This window comes from Zingiber officinale, chromosome 11B, assembly GCF_018446385.1.
Source record: "Zingiber officinale cultivar Zhangliang chromosome 11B, Zo_v1.1, whole genome shotgun sequence".
NCBI classification, from domain to species: domain Eukaryota; kingdom Viridiplantae; phylum Streptophyta; class Magnoliopsida; order Zingiberales; family Zingiberaceae; genus Zingiber; species Zingiber officinale.
In genome coordinates this window covers 57,108,232-57,132,314 of record NC_056007.1, presented here as the reverse complement: position 1 = coordinate 57,132,314, position 24,083 = coordinate 57,108,232, and the positions used below count along the sequence as shown (strand labels likewise).

The following is a 24,083-nucleotide window of genomic DNA, read 5'->3' as shown; positions in this document are numbered from 1 at the left end:
GTTCTGATGTGTTTAGTTGGTTAGATGGATCTATTTGTGGTTGTGACCTAAGATGTGTTTTGTTCCTAAAGAGGTCATAAGTTAAAGGGAAAGAAAAGAGAAGTAAAAAAAAAACTAAGAAGATTATTAGATACGCTTCTGATACCTATTAAATCCTAAATCTTTATATGAATAAAATACTCATCAAATTATTATATATTCTTTAAAAATTATGGAATTATTTTCATTTATATTGTTTTGATTTAGGCATTTGTCTCTAGATACTGAAGTGGTCTAAACTAGCAGCAAACATTCAGGTTATGCCTCGTGACCCATCATACAATTTTTTTTTTTTATCTTCCTTTGGTAGTAGAAACCTGTGTTATTAAATTTTGCAAGGTTTTGATAACTTAGAAGAGGAGCTCAAGACATTAGTAGATATGGGCTTTGAGGAGGTATTTTCCAATTGTGATAATTCTGTAGTCAAAGCCTTCTTAGAAAATTAACTCTTACCATTCTAGTGTTGCTATTTGTTTGGTTGTAGAAAGTGTGTTACTTCTCAAATTTATGTTGCCATTGCTCCACTATTATTCTTTTCAAAAAAATTAATGAATTTTTTAATCGGTTGCAACTGAGCTTGAACTTTTTAATCTGTTGATGAAATTTGATTTTCATTATAGGCAAGGTCAATGATTTTGATAGATACATAGACCATGGATCAACTATGGACCAAATTGAAGTGCTGGACTTACAAGAATTGGAAGTCAGTGAAATGACGTCAACAGATCCAAACACAAAAGTGCATCACGTTATTCTTGGTGGATCATGTTAGAAAGTTTGGGTTGATAAAGTTTTGGTGGAAAAGGTGGACCTAATTCGACCAAATGATGAAATGCAGTTTCTTGATGATACAATAGGAAGCACGGTTGCATGGTTATCGAAATTTATAGTATTGTGTGATTGATACATAATATACTAATTTGTGTGGATTGTAAGTTTAATTGTTGTTATATAATAACTAGTTTGATAGAGATTTTGTATCTTGTTTAAGATCTTTAAATTTTTTTGGTATAATGAAAAACTATGACTTTTGTTAATTTTGTGGATTTATTTGCACTAAATTTGTTATAAAATTTTGGTTTATTATTTTCATCAAATTAATATTTTTTTTAATATAGTTAAGACTATCAACAGCATACATTTATAAGCTGTAGATTATTATCCTTAGCGCATAAACATGCTTTCCGCGGCATGCTTTGCGCGCTGCGAATAATATTATCCGTAGCGCGCAAAGCACGCCGCGGAAAGTATTATCTGCAGCGTGCTTTGCGCACTGCGGATAATGTTATTCGCAGCGCGCAAAGCACGCTGTCAATAATTTAGGACTTTTAACAGCTTTTAATTGTGCAGCACGCAATGCGCGCTGCGGAAAGTGAATTTGCGCGCTGCGAAAAGCTATTTTTGTTGTAGTGAGAGCCTTTGAGCTATCCCGGCCCGCGACCAGTGAGGACTCTTGTACGTGACCATCGACAATATTTCTATATGTTCCGCGGCTCGTGAAAACTGCTTGACCCCGAACGGGGGAGATAAATGCTCGTAAAGACTGCTCGACCCCGAACGAGGGAGATAGATGCTCGTGAAGGCGGCTCGACCCTGAACGGGGGAGATAGATGCTCGTGAAAACTGCTCGACTCCAAACAAGAGGGATAGAATATCTGAAACTAGTCCGAGACCAGTGACGAATGCTCGACCCCGAACGGGGGAGATAAAATATTCGAAGCTGGTCCGAGACCAGTGAAGAACGCTCGACCCCAAACGAGAGGGATAGAATATCTGAAACTAGTCCGAGACCAGTGACGAATGCTCGACCCCGAACGGGGGAGATAACATATCTGAAACTGGTCCGAGACCAGTGAAGAACGCTAGAACCCGAACGGGGGAGATAAAATATCCGAAGCTGGTCCGAGACTAGTGAAGAACGCTCGACCCCGAACGGGGGAGATAGATGTCACTCGACCACGAACGGGGGAGATAGAATATCCGAAACTGGTCCGAGATCAATGAAGACCGCTCGACCTCGAACGGGGGAGCTAGAAGATCCGATAAGCTGGTCCATGAAGTGGTCTTCAAGCCGGGATTTTTATAGTCGCCGGTTCGACTCTGGAGTTTAACGTCGCCGCTCGACGGTCTTCAAGTCAGGATTTTTATAGTCGCCGGTTCGACTCTAGAGTTTAACATCGCCGCTTGACGGTCTTCAAGCCGGGGTTTTTATAGTCGCCTATTCGACTCTAGAGTTTAACGTCGCCGCTCTACGGTATTCAAGCCGGGGTTTTTATAGTCGCCGGTTCGACTCTAGAGTTTAACATCGCCGCTCGACGGTCTTCAAGCCGGGGTTTTTATAGTCGCCGGTTCGACTCTAGAGTTTAACGTCGCCGCTCGACGGCTTTCAACAATGAGTTTGCAACTCAGGTAATATACACCCGACCGATCGGCAGGGGGTCTTCATCAACGAGCCCGGGGCTCGGATAATATATGCCCGGCCAATCGGCACGGGGTCTTCGACATCGAGCCGATGGCTCGGATAATATATGCCCAGTCGATCGGCATGGGGTCTTCGACATCGAGCCGAAGGCTCGGATAATATATGCCAGGCCGATCGGCACGGGGTCTTCGGCATCGAGCCGATGGCTCAGATAATATACGCCCGGCCGATCGGCTCGGGGTCTTCGACATTGAGCCGGTGGCTCAGATAATATACGCTCGCCCGATTGGCACGGGGTCTTCAACATCGAGCCGATGGCTCGGATAATATACGCCCGGCCGATCGGCAAGGGGTCTTCGACATCGAGCCGATGGCTCGGATAATATACGCCCGGCCGATTGGCACAGGGTTTTCGACATCGAGCCGATGGCTCGGATAATATACGCCCGACCGATTAGCACAGGGTCTTCGACATCGAGCCGATGGCTTGGATAATATACGCCCGGCCGACCGGCTCGGGGTCTTCGACATCGAGCCGATGGCTCGGATAATATGCGCCTGGCCTACCGGCTCAGGGTCTTCGACATCGAGCCGATGGCTCGGATAATATACGCCCGGTCGATCGGCACGGGGTCTTCGACATCGAGCTGATGGCTCGGATAATATACGTCCGACCGACTAGCTAGGGGTGTTCGACATCGAGCCCGTGGCTCGAATAATATACGCCCGGCCGATCGGCACAGGGTGTTTGACATCGAGCTCGTGACTCGGATACGATGGAAACCCGGCTGATCGGCACGGGAGTCCTCGCTCAAGAAGCTATGATAATCTTTATAACCCAAAGAAAATATAACTGTAAAACTGACCTGCTGACCAGCAGAGAATCTGACTGAATTTCTCGACTCCCGAATACCTGTGGAGTGAGGATACGATATACTCGTCGAAACCCCTCAAAGTCATGAGGATCGCGGAACTTTCCGGGTCATCCGTCTTCACGTTCCAGACCAGGTGCGTTCCCACAGACGACGTCAATTTGATCCTGTCGGGAAGCTGAGAAGACGAAACCACCGGAGCGACGTGTCTGGAAGGTTGACCACATCTCCATGACCCGGAGGGTGAGCTGTCTTCTGTGTTGATCGAGTCGCCAAAAATCCTCTGGTCAATAATCCCTACAGCCAGCGATCGGGTCGCCTCGGTCTCTAGTACCTCGGTGTTCGAGGCGAATCCCACAAATATATAAGCAGCCGAATACTAATAACAAAATAGTGAAATAAATGCAGGAAAGGTACGATAACGTACCCTGGCCTCGGGGGGGCGCCCTCGGATGGATGGATGAGCTGATCGAGTCGCTGCGACCCTGAATAGTAGGTGAAGGTCCACCGGGCGAGTAGCTGGCTCCGGTGGCTCGAAGCCGGATACGATATGGATCCGCAGGATGACGCACGGTCCAACTACAACCTCGGCTCTTAGGCCGGAATACAACAGCAACACAAAGGCCGAACACTCCACCGGCTCGCAGGCCGGGATACAATAGCGGCACAAAGGCCGAACACGTTGTCGGCTCGCAGGCCGGAATATAAGCATAGTACGATACCTGAACCCTTGGACGGCGGCGACCCGGAGGGTGACGACGCTGGACGCCGGAGGCGCTGGCTGCCAGAGGCGATTGTGGCCGGAGGCGGCGGCGGCCACTACAGGGTGATGTCGGCGGCTGCTGGACATGGCTGGCGTCGGCGGCAGTGAATATACCATCTGTGTACACTTCTATCGTGCTGGTCGGGCACTGAGGAAGCCCACGCCGGAGGAGATTTCCGGCAAGAAGAGAAGTAGTGCCTCTGTTCCGGCAGGTGACGACCGGCAAAGGAGGAGGACGTGAGGTGTCTTCCTCGCGGCGGCTTGGATCGACGAGGAGAAGATAAAGAAGCAGGGGTGGCCTCGCTGGAGATGGCCAGCGCTAGGAACACTGAAGAGAGGCGACCTCTCGGGCCAAGGTCGCGACTGCCGGCGAGAGGAGAGGGAGAGAGGAGAAGGTCGATGGCGGCAGCGGCAACAACGAACCTAGCGATCCCCCCCCCCCCCCCTTTCCTCCTTATGGTGGTGACGCTAGAATGAGAAGGCCAGAGTAATGGAGGGTAGAGGAGAGGAAGAAGGGAGCGCCGGCGGCTTCGTCGGTGCCGGCGGAGAGCTTGAGAAGGAGAGAGCCTCTCCCTGGTGGCTGGCGGCGGAAAGGAGCACGAACCAGCCCCTCCCCTTTTTCTTGGATGAACAGTGTCATTTTAATACAACAAACCCTCACAAAGCCAAAAGACCAAACTGCCCTTTCTCCCCTTCCTTATTACATCTAAGTCATCCCCATATATCCGCATCAATATATATATATATAAACTTCCTTTTTTTTATTGGAAAAGGAAAAATTTTAGTCCGCTTTCCGTCTTAGAAATAAAAGACCTAGTTTATCTCTTTATTCGATTATTACACATGTATCTTATCTTCTTTTTCACGGAAAATGTTTATCCGATCGAAGAAACGCGAGACGAGGAAGAATTGACAAGTACATTGATTTTTTTTTTTAAATGAGAATGGTATAGAATGATAGAATGATGGATAAGATATGGGTACCCGAAACTCTGACAGTATGAGAATGCGTATAAAAATTAAATATCCAATGAATATGAAAATGAATATGAATATAAATATAATAAATAAGAATAAGTAGATGGATATAAAATTCTATCTAAATCCTATCCATTACTCTCCCTTGATCCTTAACCGGGTAGAAAAAATAATTTTATAACTTCCTAACAATTAGAAATATTTCAGGATGCGTCGGCAGGATTATATATGTTGCCCCTACTAAATATATTTTATTTTTATCTGATGATATGTTTTTATGAAGAAAATGATCTATTACCAACTTTTAATTTCCCCCCATATTTTTTAATCTTCTAGAAACTTGGATGACAACTTGAGATTAATTAAGATTAGGTTTCACCTTCCTCAGCCTGGTTCCACTTTTAGTGTCTTTGCACTCTAATTTTTATTTTTTTGACCTGTACTAATTAACCTAAAGGATAAATTATATATATATTTTATATTTGTGGAAATGTTTACTTAAAAAAAGGAAAAAAAATCTATTGACTGTTGACCGCAATCTGATGGGCTGGGAGGGTGTACAAGTCAACAAGTGAAGTTGTCGGAGCGAATCCCCTCATTTGACCTTTTCCCAACCACTCCTGCGCGTTTGCACGATGCGCGGCATGTCAACCAAAATTCTCACAGTAAAATTTTTGATATGGACATTTATAAAAGCCTCATCTACATGGCGGTGCGTGAATTAAATGGCCCACACGCATGAATGGCTTGGAGTGCAAGGTAAGATGGGAATGGTCATAGTAAACCGACCGATGCTCGGATGACGTGCGGCATGACAGATAGCTCGTAGTTGTTGGGAAATATTACCTGCGGCACTGTGCGACTTTGATTGTTATACAATCATGGAGGTTTCGTAAATACAAAAGAAGAAAACAAACAAGGAGGAGATTAGGTTTAGACCAATCGTACGAATGGATGGAGGTTTACATCATCAGCCAGTGAGAGGCAGCTCAGCTAGATCACGATACATACATACAGAATCTTTCGATGTTGAGATGTATTTGTGTTTTCTTAAGCTGAAGTTAGATCAATCTTAATTGAAGTGACTAGAGTAAAAAAATAACAACATCAAAGTTCTTTTGGCGTCTTTCTGAGAGAAAGTTGAATCGATGCAGATATCTTAACTACAGGAAACTTGACTCGACTCCATTGAACTCCTATGATGATCGGCCGGATTCACGCGCATACTCTGTCAATCTTTGGATTAGATTTGGTGGAAACTTTCGTACTACTGGATCATCAAACACGTGCTCGGAGGATGTTTACTGTTTGCCACCGCGGTTTGTATTTAAAAACCATCTCCGATCAGCTCTCTTGCACAACTAAGGATCGGATTAAGCCTTCGAAGCCTCCTATTCTGCCAGCCTGAGGTGTTCTTCATAGGTACTAGTATAGGACAACGTGAGATTGCAATTTTTTTTTGGTTTGGTTAATTAGTTTGAAGAAGTAATCTGAATCTGCAAACTTCACGGTTCCTGAAACCTTTATTTCCGATGGAAAAAGAAAGGTCTTCTTTTTTGCAATTTCAAGCTAAGATAAGGGAAACGTTTCTTCTTCTTGCAGTAGTTTGATTGCTAAAATGGGGATGCCATTCTCCTTCCCTGTTGCTGGCTACGGTGCCATGTTCGGTGGCTTAGAGGCTCTCCGCAGTTTATGCAGCAATGCCCGATCAACTCTGTACTCCATCAGAATGACCCAAGGATCACTTAGCCTCAATGAAGGGGAGACGGATTATTCTTCCGTAGAGCCAGACAAATCCAAAGAGCCCCAAGACGATCCAAAAAGTACGAGGATTACTCATTTGAGGAAGAGGTCCCGGGAATCCATCTTGATTGAACCAGGCAACCCCAAACATGAGGCTGCCGTCAAGTTGCAGAAGGTCTATAAAAGCTTTCGGACAAGGAGGCAGCTCGCAGACTGCGCCGTCCTTGTGGAGCAACGCTGGTATGAGTCTGAACTTTGCTATCAACTTATTTCAGATATGTGACATGGAGAACATCTATATGTTAGGTGGAAATTGTTAGATTTCGCGATGCTCAGACGTAGTTCAGTGTCGTTTTTCGTCATCGAGAAACAAGAATCAGCTGTTTCACGATGGTCTAGGGCGAAATGCAGAGCTGCTAAGGTATCTGTTTCCGCTATCACTGATTCTCATCGTCGTATCGTATCATGTCAAGGGCATTAGTCATGAAGCTTGCAGTTCTTGCGTTCCAGGTAGGAAAGGGTTTATCGAAGGATGAGAAAGCTCAGAAACTTGCTTTGCAGCACTGGCTTGAGGCAGTAGGTGTCAAAATCATCACAAGATGTTTTCTGCGTGTTTTCTTCATTGGCAACTGTTTGCTTATCCATTGTATCAACAAATGAACAGATTGATCCTCGGCACCGGTACGGTCACAATCTCCAATTCTACTATGATCGTTGGCTTCAGTGCGAGAGCATGCAACCCTTCTTCTACTGGTTAGTTTGCCAAATCCTAATTCTTTCAATGGTTTATCTCAGTGAATGTTTTCCTCAAACACTATTTCGGTTATTAGGCTTGATGTTGGAGAAGGAAAGGAAGTCAACCTCGAGCAACAATGCACTCGATCAAAGCTTTTACAACAATGCATCAAGTATCTTGGCCCCGTAAGCAACTTTTATTTACAAACATAAAAGGCGATTGTTCATTTCTGAACATATTTTATTCGATTGTGCAGCAAGAAAGGGAAGCCTACGAAGTCATAATCGAAGATGGAAAATTCATGCATAGACAGAGCAAGCAAGTCCTAGACACATCTGATGGTCCAAAAGGTGCTAAGTGGATTTTTGTCTTGAGCACATCAAAGAAATTGTATGTCGGACAGGTGAATCTCCTTATCCTGCTCGACGTTTGCAAAACCTGCAAATATTCGGACTGGGGATTGACTGAAATCATGTATCAAACATTGCAGAAGAAAAAGGGAACATTTCAACACTCTAGTTTTCTTGCTGGAGGAGCAACTTCTGCTGCTGGTCAATTGGTAGTAGAAAATGGAGTTCTGAGGGTAACAATGATCTTATAGATTCATTTTCATTTCTTGGAAATGATTTTAGTTTTATTTAGTGCATTAATAATCGATTTGGCAGGTTGTGTGGCCTCATAGCGGGCATTACCGCCCAACCCAAAAGAACTTCGAGGAATTCATGATCTTTCTTCAGGATAACAATGTGGATATCACGAATGTTAAAGTGAGCAATTCAGGAACCTCATTCATCCTGCAGACAACAGTAAAATTTAATATATATTTTTTTGTTTAAACAGAAAAATCCAACTGAAGAGGATGGTGATGATTACAGTAGACTGAGAAACAACAGGTCGGGACTAAACTTGGTTGAAGTAAATGCCTCTGTCAGTCTGGAAACCACAGTGGGTTTTTCTCATGCTGTCAGCGGAAAATCAATCAGCAATGCAGTAGCAAAGGTCTCTTCATTTGAGCAGCTGAACAACACTTCTCAAGCTGATCCTAAGTTGGGGGCTGAAGGAAAACTATTCGAAGAATCACTTGAGGAAGAGAGTGAGGAAGTGGCTGAAGAGTATGGAGCTAGAGCCATAGAGGATAATGAAACATTGGAGAACTCTTCTCATACTGATAAACTTTACATAAAAGGCGATGAAGAAAACTCCATACCATCAGAAATGATTCTTCGAAGGATACATTCAAAAAGGAGCATCGAATCATATCAGTTGGGCAAGAAGCTCTCTTGCAGATGGACAACCGGTGCCGGACCTCGAATCGGGTGTGTGCGAGACTATCCGTCGGAGCTACAATTCCGAGCCTTGGAGCAACTAAATCTATCGCCAAGAAGTACTATGAAATCGAGATCTAATTCACCAAGGCTTTCAAAGTGCCATAGGCCAGTGACAGATGCAGCAAACACATAATAATATACTGACAGAGATGGATCTCAAAAGAAATAGTTTCAGTTGTTTTGTATTTATGCAAGAACCAAAGAGTATTCATTTTACTCCCTTTTACTGAAATTTCACACTAGAGTTGTACGAAGGCTTAGTGTATTTAAGAAATTAACCATTTTACCTATAATATCAGTAATATACATTCTTTGAGAACTCCTGAGTTTTCTTTGCAAATCTCTTTTCAAAGCTTTCAACTTAATTTAATAATAACACTTTTAATAAATGAAACTAAATTACATAAAAGAAAATACAAGACTACTGAATTTATTTAATTGACAACTGGGAAGGTTACTAATTCAAAGTAAATGAAGCTCTGTATGTCAACTCCTTTTGACACAAATTGGAGGTGAAGAAACCTTGTACAGGATGTTGACAGCTTAGAAAGAAATAGAAAACTCAAATACAGAAAGTGTTATACTAAATGAAGAAGACTAGGATTCTATTTATAACCTATTGGTCGAAATTAGCAGTTTGCTGACGTGGCATCTCCGAACGCTTGGACCCTCTCTGGGTGCCCCCAACTGTGCGCATTATCTGCTCGCAACGGCTATGTAACGATGCAAAGATAAGGTTTTGTCACGGTCCAGGCGTCCCGAGTGCTGCTGATGTGGACCCAACATTGATCCTCAGCAACGAGCTTCAACGAGGCGCCTAGACGGCACCAAAGTGGTCAGGGCGCCTGGACTCCGGGTGTTGGGCGTTGCAGGAGACGAAGGGGCACCGTTTCCCCTTCATTTCTCTCTTTGCTGCAAACGCCAAGGAGACGAAGGGGCGTCCTTTCCCCTTCGTCTTCCTCAATCTTCTTATAAATGGTGCGTCCAAGCCATGAGAAGAATTGGAAGAGGAAGAGCATAAGGTGAAGGCAGAGGCGACGGTGATCAGAGGTACGTCGAGCAAAGAAGAACATCCAAGAGGCTGGGGATTTGACTCGTGAACCTTAAAGTCCTTTCCGGTTACCTATGATCGTGCTTCCGACAACAGCGACGCCCGAAAACTTCATCGATTTCTTCGGGAGATCACTGTGAGTGGTTACCACTTTGTTTTTGTGTTTGTTCCATACTGTCAAAAAGAATCAACATTGGTATCAGAGCACTATTTTTGAAAGCATGGAGAAATCGCGACGTTGTGATTTCAGCGATCTATGTCAGAATCGCATCCCAAATCGTGATTTCCATCCGGCTACATGTAAATCGTGTAGTCCTCGGCGGTATAGAGTCGCGGCAGAGGAGCGTTGGCGACCGTGTTTAAATACCGGTGAAAGTCGGCCACGGGAAGAATCGCGTTTGTCGCGAGATAGAAGATGAACAGTGCACAGTTTTTTTCATTTTAATTGATTACTCAATCGATTCATGCATTTGAATCGATTGAGAATGAAATTGAATCGATTAAGCTCACGGCACAATAACTTAATTGATTCATCAATCGATTGAATGGGTTTTTAATCGATTGATGAATCGATTGAAAATAAAAACTCTTGAGATGCACAGTGACTTAATCAATTCATGAATCGATTGAAGAAAAAAAATGAGATGAACAGTAATGTTTTGACGAAGCATAGTGCATGTATGAATTGTTTTTTCTTCACGTAGAGAAACCTCAGTGCATGTTTAAAGGAATTTAATTAAATATATTAATTAATTAATTAAATGCATATAGAAATGTATTATTTATTAATAATAAGATATTTAATTAATTTATGGTTCAATTAACTGAAAATTGAACCAGACTAACTTGTCCAATCAAACTCAGGTCTGGTTTGAATTATTAGTTAATTTAAGCAGACCAGTTTGATTCAATGATACCTAAATTTGGTTCAAATTATTTGTTGGTTTAACCAGTTCGGTTTATTATTGAATTAATTGGGGTGATTTTGATTACATAAGTTGGGTTGATCAAATATGACCAGATTAGTTCTATTGTGTCATATTTGATCAAAAAGATTAGATTTGTTCTAATGAGTCAGACTTAATCCAATGAGAATTGGATTGATCAAATGAGCCTGAATTTGATCAATAAGTCTGATATTGACTTAAATGAGCTTAAACAATAACATAACATAGGTCAAAAATCTCTGTCCAATTAGATTGGTTCTAATGAGGATGATAGATTAAGCTTAAGATCCGAACTCTTGATCAACCGGTCCAATCGGTCAGTCGACTAAAACTCCTGAAAATCAAGAAGATTTGTTTTTCTTGATTTATAATGATGGTTGTATATCTGTATAAATTGAATGAAACTAGTTTTGTACTGGTTAGTCAGTTTTGTATTGACTTATTTAAATTTAATTTTTCAGATGGCTCGGATGATTACCACATTGACTCGTTGTGAAGTGCGGCGAAACCAGCTATGGGAGGAGATTCGGGAGATAGAGTATAAGTCTATTTATGGAGTCGGTGGACATGTTAGAAGGTTTGATAGACTATTCTAAAAACTTGAGCAAGAAGAGTTTCTAGTCCTGGACAGTTATAAGATCTGGGCATTGATGCGTTCATTGCCAGAGTATCCTAGGGTGATAGCAGACTATGTATGGGGACGTCATGAAGGACGCGCCACATATTCAGAACTGTGTGAGGAACTACTTCACTATATGGGTGAAGAAGAGCCTGAAGAGTTTGAAGAGGACCAGGAAATGTTCGAGGAAGATCCAGAAATGGATATGACAAAGAATCCTAAAGTTGCCCCATCTGAGATTATCCCAAATGAGTCCAGGTTAATAGGGATAATGTTGGTCGCTACACTAGTATTTGTCCTAGTGGGAGCAATATTGTCCTATCTAGTTTACTAGTGTTCTGTTTACTATCATTATATACGAACGGTGTTAGTCCATTTAGTGTTTGAGTCATGTAATAATTTCTGTCATTATGTACGAATAGAGTTATGATAAATAAACAGTTATGTTATGTGTTAACTAATTTGCCCATGATTAGTTCATGTGAATATGATTAGTTCATATATCCATATGATTAGTTCATATGAAAAATGATTAGTTCATTTTAATAATGATTTGTTCATTAGATGGGATGTGTGTAATATGATTGATCAATGTTGATTAGATTAGAACATACAAATGATGAGTAGAAACAATATTATCACTTAATTTTGTAAACTAATTCTAATTTACACCGAGTCAATAAATAATTGCATATATATGAATTACACTGAAATAATAAATAATGTGTTTATTTATGCAGATCAGGGCAACTAAAAACATCATAGCTGAACTCAATAAGGGAGAAAAATTATATGCGGATAACTACAAAATCTGACATCTCAAGATACAATACGTTCTTGTGGAACAAGAAGTTCTAAAGGCTGTAAATCAATTCATGGAAGAACCAGCTGATGGTTCTACAGCACAGCACAGACGTGACCTTAATGCCTATAAGGCATAGAAAAGGAAGGACTCCATTGCTAAGGGAATATTGATTAGTTCAATGGTGGATGACCTGATATTTGAGTATGAGCCATTACCATCGGCTCATGCTGTCTGGGTAGCCCTTAGAGAAAAGTACAGTGGAGTTAGTCTTAGTAAGCTCCGTCAGCTCACAATTAAGTTTGATAGTTATAAAAAATGCTCGAATGTTACCATGACCCAACATCTCAGGGAGATGGGTAACATTATTCAAGAGCTTAAGACTGCTGGTCATGCCTTGGCTAATAAACAACAGGTTCAAGCAGTTATCCGTTCTCTTCCTGATTCTTGGGAAATGATGAAACAGAATTTGATCCACAGTGAGAGTATCAAGACTTTCACCAATGTCTCACGCTATGTTGAACTTAAGGCGGAGATGATTGAATCCGCAAGGATTTCTGGTCAAGCTTTTGTAGATGAAGGTTCTAGTTCCAAGAATAGGAAAAGATGGTTTAAGAAAGGAAAGGGAAAATGAAAGGAGGCTAGTGCTGTTGCTGTTACAAACCAAATCAAGAAGAAAGGAAAGAGATATGGACAAAAACCTAAGTGCAAGTTGACCTAGCTCTGTTGGCGCTCGGAATTCTGTTCTATGTAAAACCCCTGTACAAAAATTTGTACAGGCACAGAACTTTTCCTAGCAACCTATATGCTCGATCAAACATGTGTTTGATCAATCAAGCAAGTCCTTGATATGCCAAAATGCACATTGATCGAAGCACAAGATCGCTTGTCTCTTGTGTTGGTGTTCAGGATCCATACAAAGAAAACATAACTAGTTGCACTGCGGAATAAATAACTAGTTGTACCTTTCTTCATAGACAAAGACCTCTTGATCTTCTGCTGTATTCCTCTCATATTCTTGGACATCGTGTGGGCGATGATCTACCAAGACAAACCACCCGAACCTTCTTTGGTTTCGAAACCGCCTACCACCAAAAGGTGCAAAGAAAAGGGGTGCCTCCTCCTTCTTCTTCTCCTCCAAACTGCCTACCACCTAGGGTGGTTATTCTCTTCTTCTTCTTCTTCTCCTCCAAGCTCTAGCCACCAAAGGAGATATGTGCCGGCCCTAGAGGGAGGAAAGGGAGGAAGAGATGAGAAGGTGGAGCGCCGACCCTAGCAGGAAGAGAGGAGGTGGGCGCCGACCCTAGGGGAAAAGAAAAGAGAGAAAAGAAGAGATGAGGTGCCGGCCACAAGCAAGGGAAAACAACTCAAGAGAGATTAGGTTTTGGTGGCATGACCTCCTCCCTTTTTATAACCTTTGGCACAAGATAAAAGAGGAGAAATATTAACAGAATTTTTGTTTAGAAAACATCTCTAGAAAAAATTAACATAATTCTTTTTAGAAAAATTTCTTAGGAAAGAATTAATATAATTCTTTTTAGAAAATTTCTAAGAAAGAATTAACATAATTATTTTTAGAAAAATCTCTAATTCTGTCGAGAAAAAAATCTCCCTTTTACAACTCCCTTTTTTTTCTTCCTTTTCTTTTTTTTTCCTTTTCTTTTCTTTTGGTTTGGCCGACCCCTTGCTTGGGCACCAAGCAAGGCTTGGCCGACCTCTTTCTTGGGTAGGAAACAAAATCAAACGAGTGAATGCGAGGCTATGTAGAGGCTACAATAGGGACCGAGAGAAGGAATTGGTTTTGGCCTCCTAATGGACTTGAGCTTTTTGTGTTCGACCCGAACACCCAACTCAAGTTCATCAATAATAACTCATACCACTAAAGAGTTATTATTGAACTACCGCACCAATCCCATATTACAATATGACTCCTTCTTATCACGAGTGCGTTAATCTCCCTGTGTTTAAGATATCGTATACTCGTTAATTAAATGAGTTACTGACAACTCACTTAATTAACATTTGACTCCAAGAGTAGTACCATTCAAATTTATTATCATGTCGGACTAAGTCTACCTGCATGGTTTATATGATAAACCTTATGAGCTCTTCAAGGGGATATCATCAACCTAAATAAATAGGACATAGTTTCCTTTTATAATCAACAACACACCGTATAAATAACACTATCTCTCAACTCATCGGGCCTATTGATTTAACGAATAAATTTCACCCATTGATAAGTCAAAGAAATAAATACTAAGTGTACGTGCTTGTTATTATATCAGGATTTAGAGAACGCACACCCATAATAACAGAGGTTATGTTCTTTTATGCAGTCAGTATAAATCGAACAACCTCAAATGGTCCTGCCCAATACACACATAGTGTACGAGTGTAATTTTATAGTCAAGACAGACTAATACCAAATTACACTACAACCGTTTCAATGGTTTGCCCCTATCCATCTCGGTCGTGAGCTACTATTTATAATTTATAAGGAACTGATAACATGATCTTCTATGTGGCACCACACACCAAGTTATCTACAATATAAATTAAATGGACAGCTGTATTAACATATAAATAAATATAACATGCAACATTTGACCAAAGTGATTCTCATTTCAAAATAGATGTTCATACAAAAAGCTAGGCTTATAGTATGCATCCCAACAATCTCCCACTTATACTAAAAGACTATGCTGCCATACATTTGATTCTCATCCCCTCAACATGCCCATCAAAAGCTCTCACCGGAAGGCTTTAGTGAAAGGATCTGTCAGGTTATCTGCTGATGCAATCTTGGCGACAACAACTTCTCTTCGCTTTACGATGTCTCGTATCAGGTGGTACTTGCGCTCAATGTGTTTACTTGCCTTATTGGGTTGTGGTTCCTTCGAGTTTGCTACTGCACCACTATTATCACAATAAATTGTGATAATTTTGGGCAAACCAGGAATCACATCTAAGTCCATCAAGAAGTTTATGAGCCATACTGCTTCTTTGGCTACCTCAGAGGCTGCCATATACTCAGCTTCCATGGTGGAGTCTGAAACGCACTTCTGCTTAACTCTCCTCCATGTTATGGATCCACTTCCCAAAGTAAACACATATTCTGAGGTTGACTTACTATTGTCCTTATCTGATTAGAAGTCAGAATCTGTGTAACCCACAGGGAGCAAATCATTTGCCTGGTAAACCAGCATATAATCTCTAGTCCTTTTTAGGTACTTTAATATATGGTTTACGACAGTCTAATGTCCCGGTCCTGGCTTATTTTGATATCTGCTAACCATTCCCACGGCAAAACAGATATCCAGTCTCATACATAGCATCACATATATTAGGCTTCCTATAACCAAAGAATAAGGAACTGCCTTCATCTCCTCTATCTCCTTTGATGTCTTAGGACACATCTCTTTAGATAAAGGTACTCCATGCCGAAAAGGTAGAAAACCTTTCTTGGAGTTTTGCATGCTAAAATGAGCTAGGATAGTATCGATGTATGAAGCTTGGGATAAGCACAACATCCTTTTCTTGCAATCCCTTATTACTTTGATCCCAAGAATATGTCCATATTCTCCCAAGTCCTTCATATCAAACTGCTTAGACAATCATACTCTTACGTCTGACAACACTTTAACATTGTTGCCAATGAGCAAAATGTCATCTACGTATAGTACAAGAAATACCACCACATTTTCGTGACTTTTCTTGTATACACAAGACTCATCCGGACATTGAATGAATCCATAAGACTGGATCACTTCATCAAACCTAATGTTCCAAGATCTCGAAGCTTGCTTCAGTCCATAAATGGACCGATTGAGCTTACAAACAAGATGTGTTGGGTTTTTCGGGCCGCGAAAACCGCGTTTTCGCGTCGCGGAAACCCCGAAAGCCCCAAAGCCAACGGATCCGTGCAAAGAAAAAATTTCTAAAACTACGAATACAAGTTTCACACTCCAGATCTACAGTAGATAAGAGTTATATACCTTCGATGCGTGCCCTCGCAATCGCGCAAGTCCAAGGTACGCCGGATCTCGAAGTTGTCAACGTAGACAACTCTCTAGTGATATCCACACGAACAAGATGTGTTCTCTAACACTCAAGGATGGAGAGGAGAGCACCCCAAGTGTGCTAGCACTTTCTAGGGCTCTCGGGTAGGATTTGAAAGGAAGAAAAAGAGAGGATGCAAAAGAATCTCTTACACTCAAGAAGTAGTATCCTCCTTTGTGACCTTCACCCTTCCTTTGTGTTGGAACCCACTCAACCACCTTCTCTTTTCATCAAAAGCTCTCGGCAACCACAAGAGAAGAGAAGGAAGAAGCAAGGAAGAAGATGAGACAATTACCACACATCAATACCACTAAATGAAAACATTCTCACCCTTTAGTGTGGCCGACCACACACTCATAACTCCCTCATTTAATGTGGCCGGCCACATTAAATGGAATGGGAGGTGTTGTAACCTCCATGAGGTGGAGATGATGTGGTAAGGTTAGTCATGCCATGTAGGATGAGTCAACCTTCATGATGTGGCAATGCATCAAGTCAAACTTGATGTTTCAACTTCCATTTGGTCAAGTCAAATTGACCAATTCTCTTCCTTGTTGAGTCAAATTCAACCTTTGATTCAAGTCAATTTTAATTTAATGAATCTCAATTCATTAATATAAATTGACTTAATGAATCAAATTTAAATTAGACTCATTCAACAATTGAATCTAATTGAGTCTAACTTAATAAGTCTAATTTGAATCCAATCTTTGGTGCATCATATGAACCTAATCCAATTGGTTCATCATATGAACCTAATCTCCATCCACTTGTTCTTTGTGTGTGACCCAATAGGTTCTTGTAACGTTGGCAATGTTTCTAAACTCCTTTAAAAACATAAGCAATGAGCGGCATCTAGCAATACATCATTGCTACCCAAGTTACAAGAATGCTGAGATCCAACATCACCTTGTGACTACTAATTGTGACTCCTCACAATATATGACAAGTGTCCTTCTATCCTAGACATCTAGATTGATCAATGTGAGGCATAGACCATGTCATCCTCTGACCAATCTAAATCTTGAACTCCAAGTAGACTCACTCAATCAAATGAGCACAATATCTTATATTGACTCATTTGGGCATGGCCATGCACTTCGTGGTCTCTCTCTATCAAGAATATCGATGTCTCTCCCGTCATATAGGAGGGATAGATCCCATCTACATCACTCACATCCCTCTGCATAATTCGTTACATACCCAGTAATCGCCTTTATAGTCCACCCAGTTACGGGTGACGTTTGACGAAACTAAAGTACATAACTCCTTATGTAGGGATCCATGGTGACTTCAGGTCTAAGGACTAATAGTCATACTAATAGCCACATGAGAAAGTATATGACACTCATATAACGATCCATGATACTTTCTCATGGCGGGTCATTCAGTATACATTCTCCAATGTATACCCATGTGTCAACTTGATATCTCTATATCCATGACTTGTGAGATCAAGTCATCGAGTTGACCTACATGCTAGTCTTATTGCATTAACATTGTCCCTGAATGTTAATACTCGACTAGGAATGATTAAGAGTAGTGTTGCCTATATCATCTCACTATCGGTTCAACTAACCGATTGATATAGGTGAGAACCTTCTACTCAAGGACGCTATTATACTTAGTTTATTTGGCACAAATACAAGTAAGTATAATAACCAAAACAAATACCTTTTACTTATATAGAATATGATACAACAAGTCCAAAATACAATCATCAAATGATTGGCTCTAGGGCTCTAGCTAACAAGATGCTCTTTGCCCTTTGCAATGAACCCCTCTGGTTGCTTCATATGGATATTTTCTTCAAAACTTCCGTTAAGGAAAGCTGTCTTGACATCCATTTGCCAAACCTCATAATCCATATGAGCAGCAATAGATAAAAGAATCTGGATATACTTAAGCATGGCTACCGGTGAAAAAGTTTCCTCATAATCGATTCTCTCTTTCTGAGTATACCCCTTTGCAACAAGCCTTGCTTTAAAGGTTTCCACCTTCCCGTCTATCCCTCTTTTCCTTTTGTAGACCCATTTACATCCAATGGCTTTTACACCATTTGATGGTTCTACAGGCTCCCACACTTGATTAGAATACATAGATTCTATTTCAAAGTTCATTGCACATTGTCAAGATGCTGCATCTTTATCTTGGAGTGCTTCATAATATGTCCAGGGATCAGGTTCATGTTCACCAGGGATCAAGTCCGAAGACTCTCCCAAAAACATGAATCTATCAGATTGCCGAACAACCCTCCCACTACGACGAGGCACTACCGGTAATTGTGCATCATTTGTGACACGTGTTGCAGTTTCTTGTGATATCTCATCTTGTACCGTTGGTACTAAATTAGACGTGTCCTCTCTTATTTTCTCAAAAATAATTTTACTCATGGGCTTGTAGTTCATTACATAGTTCTCTTCTAAAAATAGGGCATTGGTGCAAACAATGACCTTCTGATCTTTAGGACTATAAAACAAACCACCTTTTGTTCCTCTAGGATAACCCACAAATAAGAGAACTTCTATACGTGTTTCCAACTTATCAGTGTCTCCCTTCAGCACATGTGCTAGACTACCCTAAATCTGAATGTGTTTTAGACTAAGCTTATGCCCATTCTGTTGGGATCAACGCGCTAAAGACGTGGAAACGCAACGGAAAAATACTAGATCCTCTTATCCAATAGATCTATGAGAAGGGAAGAAATATTTTCTATTCATAATTTATACTAAGCTACATGATAGGATTATACCTTTGTTGCGCGCCCTTCGCAATCCCGATAGCAACCTTTCTTCGGTGCAGATCTCAGCGCGTTCAAGCGTCCGCGCCTCTACGATATCTGTTGGTTGCTACTAGGAATATCGTACCGATTCCCCTATATAAAAATTTTGTACAAGTCCTGAACCATTCCTAACAACCTATTATGTTCTTTAGAAATTAAATTTGGAATCACAAACAAAACTTAACATTATTGATTCCAAATTCAACTTATCTGTTCTTAGTGGTTAAGACTTGGATCACAAACGATGCTTACCATTATTGATCCAAATCCACCCATGTTACAAATTCAATTAAATATTAATTTCAGAGATCGGCTTCCAGGTTAAACATGGCGAGACACTAGGTCTTCTTGGGTATGGGAGCATCCACCACTTTATAGACAAAGCCTTTCAACGAAATTTAATATTTAATTTCCTTATAGTATCCCTAGGTTTAACCAAAAAGAGCAATCGAATCACAAGTTCAAAAAACAAAAGGAACACAAAATTGAAAACATAAATTCGATAACCTAGATTCATTAGCCTCTTGTGTTTGGTATTTCAAGATCTAAATAAAAAGATAAACTAGTTATGATGCGGAAATTAATAACTAGTTATACCTTTTATAACTTATAGACCTCACGATCTTCTGTCGTATTCTTCTTCTTATCTCGGACGTCGTGTGGGCGACGATCTACCAAGACGAGAATCCACCCAAGCTTCCTTCTTCTTCAAGCAAGTTTCGGCCAATCAACAAACTCCTTGAGATGAAGAACTTCGACCACCAACCAAGCTCCAAGAAATGCAAAGAAACAATGCCTCCTATCCCTTCTTCTTCTCCAAGAAAAATCCGGCCACCAAGATCTCTCCAAGAAGATGATGCCGCTGGCCACTTAAGAAGAAGAATAGGGGAAGAGGAAGAAGAGAGGGCCAACCACCACAAGGAAGAGAGTAATAATAGAAGATAGATTGTTATGAGGTGAGGCACCTCTTCCCTCTCTTTTATATTCCTTGGTCTTGGCAAATAAGGAAAGTTTTAAGTAAAACTTCCTTAATTTCCTTGCCAATGAAAAGAAAAATTTAATTGACAAAAAAAAATTCCATTTCTCTTAATGTGGCCGGCTATATTAAATCCTCCAAGGAAGGAAAGTTTTAAACACAAAATTAAAACTTCCTAATTTATTTCTAAAAATTTTAAAATAAAAATTTCACTTTTAAAAATTTCCTTCATGGTTGGTTATAAAAATAAACTTTTATAAATTAAAATTTCTCTTTTAAAACATGTGGATGGTTTACAAAAAAGAAAGTTTTCTCTAAAATTAAAATGTTCCTTTCAATCTACAAATAAGGAAAGATATTAAATCTTTTCTAGAAACTATAAAAGGAAAGATTTAATTTTAAAACTCTCTTTTAAAATCATGAGGATGGTTACATACAAGGAAAGTTTTATCAAAAATTAAAATCTTCCTTTTAACTACAAATAAGGAAAGATATCAAACTTTTCTCTTAATCTTTTGTAGAAAACTATAAAAGGAAGATTTAAATTTTAAACTCACTTTTAAAATCATGGTTTCCACATAAGAAAAGATTTTAAAAATAAAATCCTTTTAATTTATTTTGGCCAACCACCTAAGCTTGGGTTCAAGCTAGGGCTGGCTACCAACTCTCCTTGGTTTAGCCGGCCCTAGCTTGGGCTCCAAGCTAGGCTTGGCCGGCCACCTTAAGGTGGGTAAGAAGGTGAGTATGCGTGAGTATAAGACTTTATAAATAAGAGGCTACGACGGGGACCGAGAGGAGAAATTGGTTTTGGTCTCCCGATGAACTTGAGCTTCCCGTGTTTGCCCCGAACACCCAACTCGAGTTCATCAATAATATCTCATTTCACTAAAGAGTTTTATTGAACTACCGCACCATTCCCATATTACTATATGGACTCCCTCTTATCATGAGTGTGTTAGTCTCCCTGTGTTTAAGATATAGAATGCCCACTAATTAAATGAGTTACTGACAACTCACTTAATTAATATCTAGCTCCAAGAGTAGTACCACTCAACCTTATCGTCATGTCAGACTAAGTGCACCTGCAGGGTTTACATGACAATCCTTATGATCTCCTCTTGAGGACATTATCAACCTAGATTACTAGGACACAGTTTCATTTTATAATCAACAACACACTATATAAATAATACCATTTCTAACTTATCGAGCCTATTGATTTATCGAACTAAATTACACCCTTTGATAAATTAAAGAAATGAATATTGAGTATATGTGCTTGTTATTATATCATGATTAAGCGCGCGCACTTCCATAATAACAAATGTCTTATTCTTTTATACAGTTAGTATAAAAAGAACTTTGCTTAAATGGTCCTACTCAATGTACTCAGAGTGTACTAGTGTAATTTTATAGTTAAGATAAACTAATACCAAATTATACTACGACTATTCCAATGGGTTGTTCCTTTCTATCTTAGTCGTGAGCTACTTTTTATAATTTATAAGGAACTGATAACATGATCTTCTGTGTGTGACACCACACACTATGTTATCTATAATATAAATTAATTGAACAACTACACTTAGCATATAAATGTAGACATTTGACCAATGTGATTCTTATATGTTTATACAAAAAGCTAGACTTTTAGTATACACTCTAACAATCTCCCACTTATACTAACAGACTATGTTGCCATATACCCTGCCATACATCTGATTTCCAATCCTTCAACATGGCCATCAAAAGCTCTTGCCTAAGGGTCTTAGTGAAAGGATCTCCCAAGTTATCATCTGATGCAATCTAGGCGGCAACAACTTCTCCTCGTTATACGATGTCTCGTATTGGGTGGTACTTGCGCTCTATGTGTTTACTTGCCTTATGGGCTCGTGGTTCCTTCGAGTTGCTACTACACCACTTAGTATCACAATGCATTGTAATAATTTTTGGGCAAACCAGGAATCACATCTAAGTCCATCATGAAGTTTTTGAGCCATACAGCTTCTATGACTACCTCAGAGGCTGCCACATACTCAACTTCTATGGTGGAGTCCAAAAAGCATCTATACTTATCACTCCTCCATTGTTATGACTTTACTTCCTAAAGTAAACACAAAACCCCGAGGTCGACTTACTATTGTCCCTATCTGATTGGAAGTCAAAATCCGTGTATCCCATAGGGAGCAAATCATCTGCCTTGTAAACTAGCATATAATCTCTAGTCCCTCTAAGGTACTTTAATATATGCTTTACGGCAGTCCAGTGTCCCGGTCCTGGGTTACTTTGATATCTGCTAACCATGCCCATGGCAAAACAGATATTTGGTCTCGTGCATAGCGTACATTTGGCTTCCTATAGCTGAAGCATAAGGAACTGCCTTTATTTCTTCTATCTCTTTTGATGTCTTCGGAGACATCTCTTTAGATAAATATACTCCATGCCCAAAATGTACAAAAACCTTTCATGGAGTTTTGCATGCTAAAATGAGCTAGGATAGTATCGATATATGAAGCTCGAGATAAGCACAACATTCTTTTCTTGTGATCCCTTATTACTTTGATCCGGAGAATATGTGCGCATTCACCCAAGTCCTTTATATTGAATTGCTTGGACAACCATACCCTTACTTCCGACAACACTTTGATATTGTTTCCAACTATCAAAAATGTCATCTACGTATAGTACAAGAAATACCACTATATTTTCATCACACTTCTTGTATACACAAGACTTATCCGGGCACTGAATAAATCCATATGACTGGATTACCTCATTAAACCGGATGTTCCAAGACTTTGAAGCTTTCTTCAGTCCATAAATAGACCGATTGAGCTTCTATACTAGATGCTCTTTGCCTTTTGCAATAAACCCTTCTGGTTGCTTCATATGGATGTTTTCTTCAAGACTTCCGTTAAGGAAAGCTGTCTTGACATCCATTTGCCAAACTTGATAATCCATATGAGTGGCAATGTATAAGAGTATCCGGATAGACTTAAGCATGGGCACCGACGAAAAAGTTTTCTCATAATTGATTCCCTCTTTCTGAGTGTACCCTTTCGCAACAAGCCTTGCTTTGAAGGTTTCCACCTTCCCATCTGTCCCTCTTTTCCTTTTATAGATCCACTTACATCCAACGGCTTTTACACCATTTGGTGGTTCTACAAGCTCCCATACATTGTTAGAATACATAGATTCTATTTCAGAGTTCATCGCTCTTTGCCAAGATACTGCATCTTTATCTTGGAGTGATTCGTCATATGTCCAGGGATCAGGTTCATGTTCACCAGGGGCCAAGTCCGAAGACTCTCCCAAAAACATGAATCTCTCAGGTTTTCTAACAACCCTCCCACTACGACGAGGCATTGTCTGTTGTTGTGTATCATTTATGATACGTGTTGCAATTTCTTGTGATATTTCATCTTACACTGTTGGTACTAAAGTAGGCGTGCCCTCTCGCATTTCTTCTAGAACAATTTCACTCATGGCCTTATGGTTCATTACATAATCTTCCTCTAAAAATCGAGCATTGGTGCTAACAATAATCTTCTGATTTTTAGGATTATAAAGCAAACCACCTTTCGTTCCCTTAGGATATCCTACAAAAAGACAAACTTCTGTACGTGATTTCAACTTGTCAGTATCTCCCTTCAGCACATGTACTGGACTACCCCATATCCGAATATGACTCAGACTAGTCTTACGCCCATTCCACAATTCTATGGGAGTAAAGGGTACAGATTTAGAAGGTACCATATTCAGAATGTACACTGCTGTTTCCATAGCATATCCCTAAAATGAATTTGGTAATTCTGAATAATTCATCATCGATCTAACTATTTCCATAAGAGTCATATTCCTTCGTTCTGTCACACTATTCTATTGGGGTGTACCAGGTGCAGACAATTAGGATTGAATCCCAACCTTTGATAAGTAATTCCTAAACTCTCCAAAGAGGTATTC

General features: G+C 40.3%; 1 protein-coding gene across 1 annotated transcript; it reads left to right on the top strand.

The window, feature by feature from the left end:
• The first annotated feature begins 6,382 nt into the window (after positions 1-6,382).
• Positions 6,383-9,187, top strand: LOC122035075 (IQ domain-containing protein IQM2-like). Its single transcript, XM_042594452.1, has 10 exons — positions 6,383-6,496; positions 6,677-7,057; positions 7,124-7,238; positions 7,328-7,393; positions 7,482-7,570; positions 7,648-7,738; positions 7,810-7,956; positions 8,044-8,136; positions 8,219-8,320; positions 8,394-9,187. Exons 2-10 carry the CDS (start codon positions 6,693-6,695, stop codon positions 9,012-9,014), a joined length of 1,689 nt encoding a protein of 562 aa, XP_042450386.1. The 5' UTR covers positions 6,383-6,496; positions 6,677-6,692; the 3' UTR covers positions 9,015-9,187.
• The last annotated feature ends 14,896 nt before the right edge of the window (positions 9,188-24,083 follow it).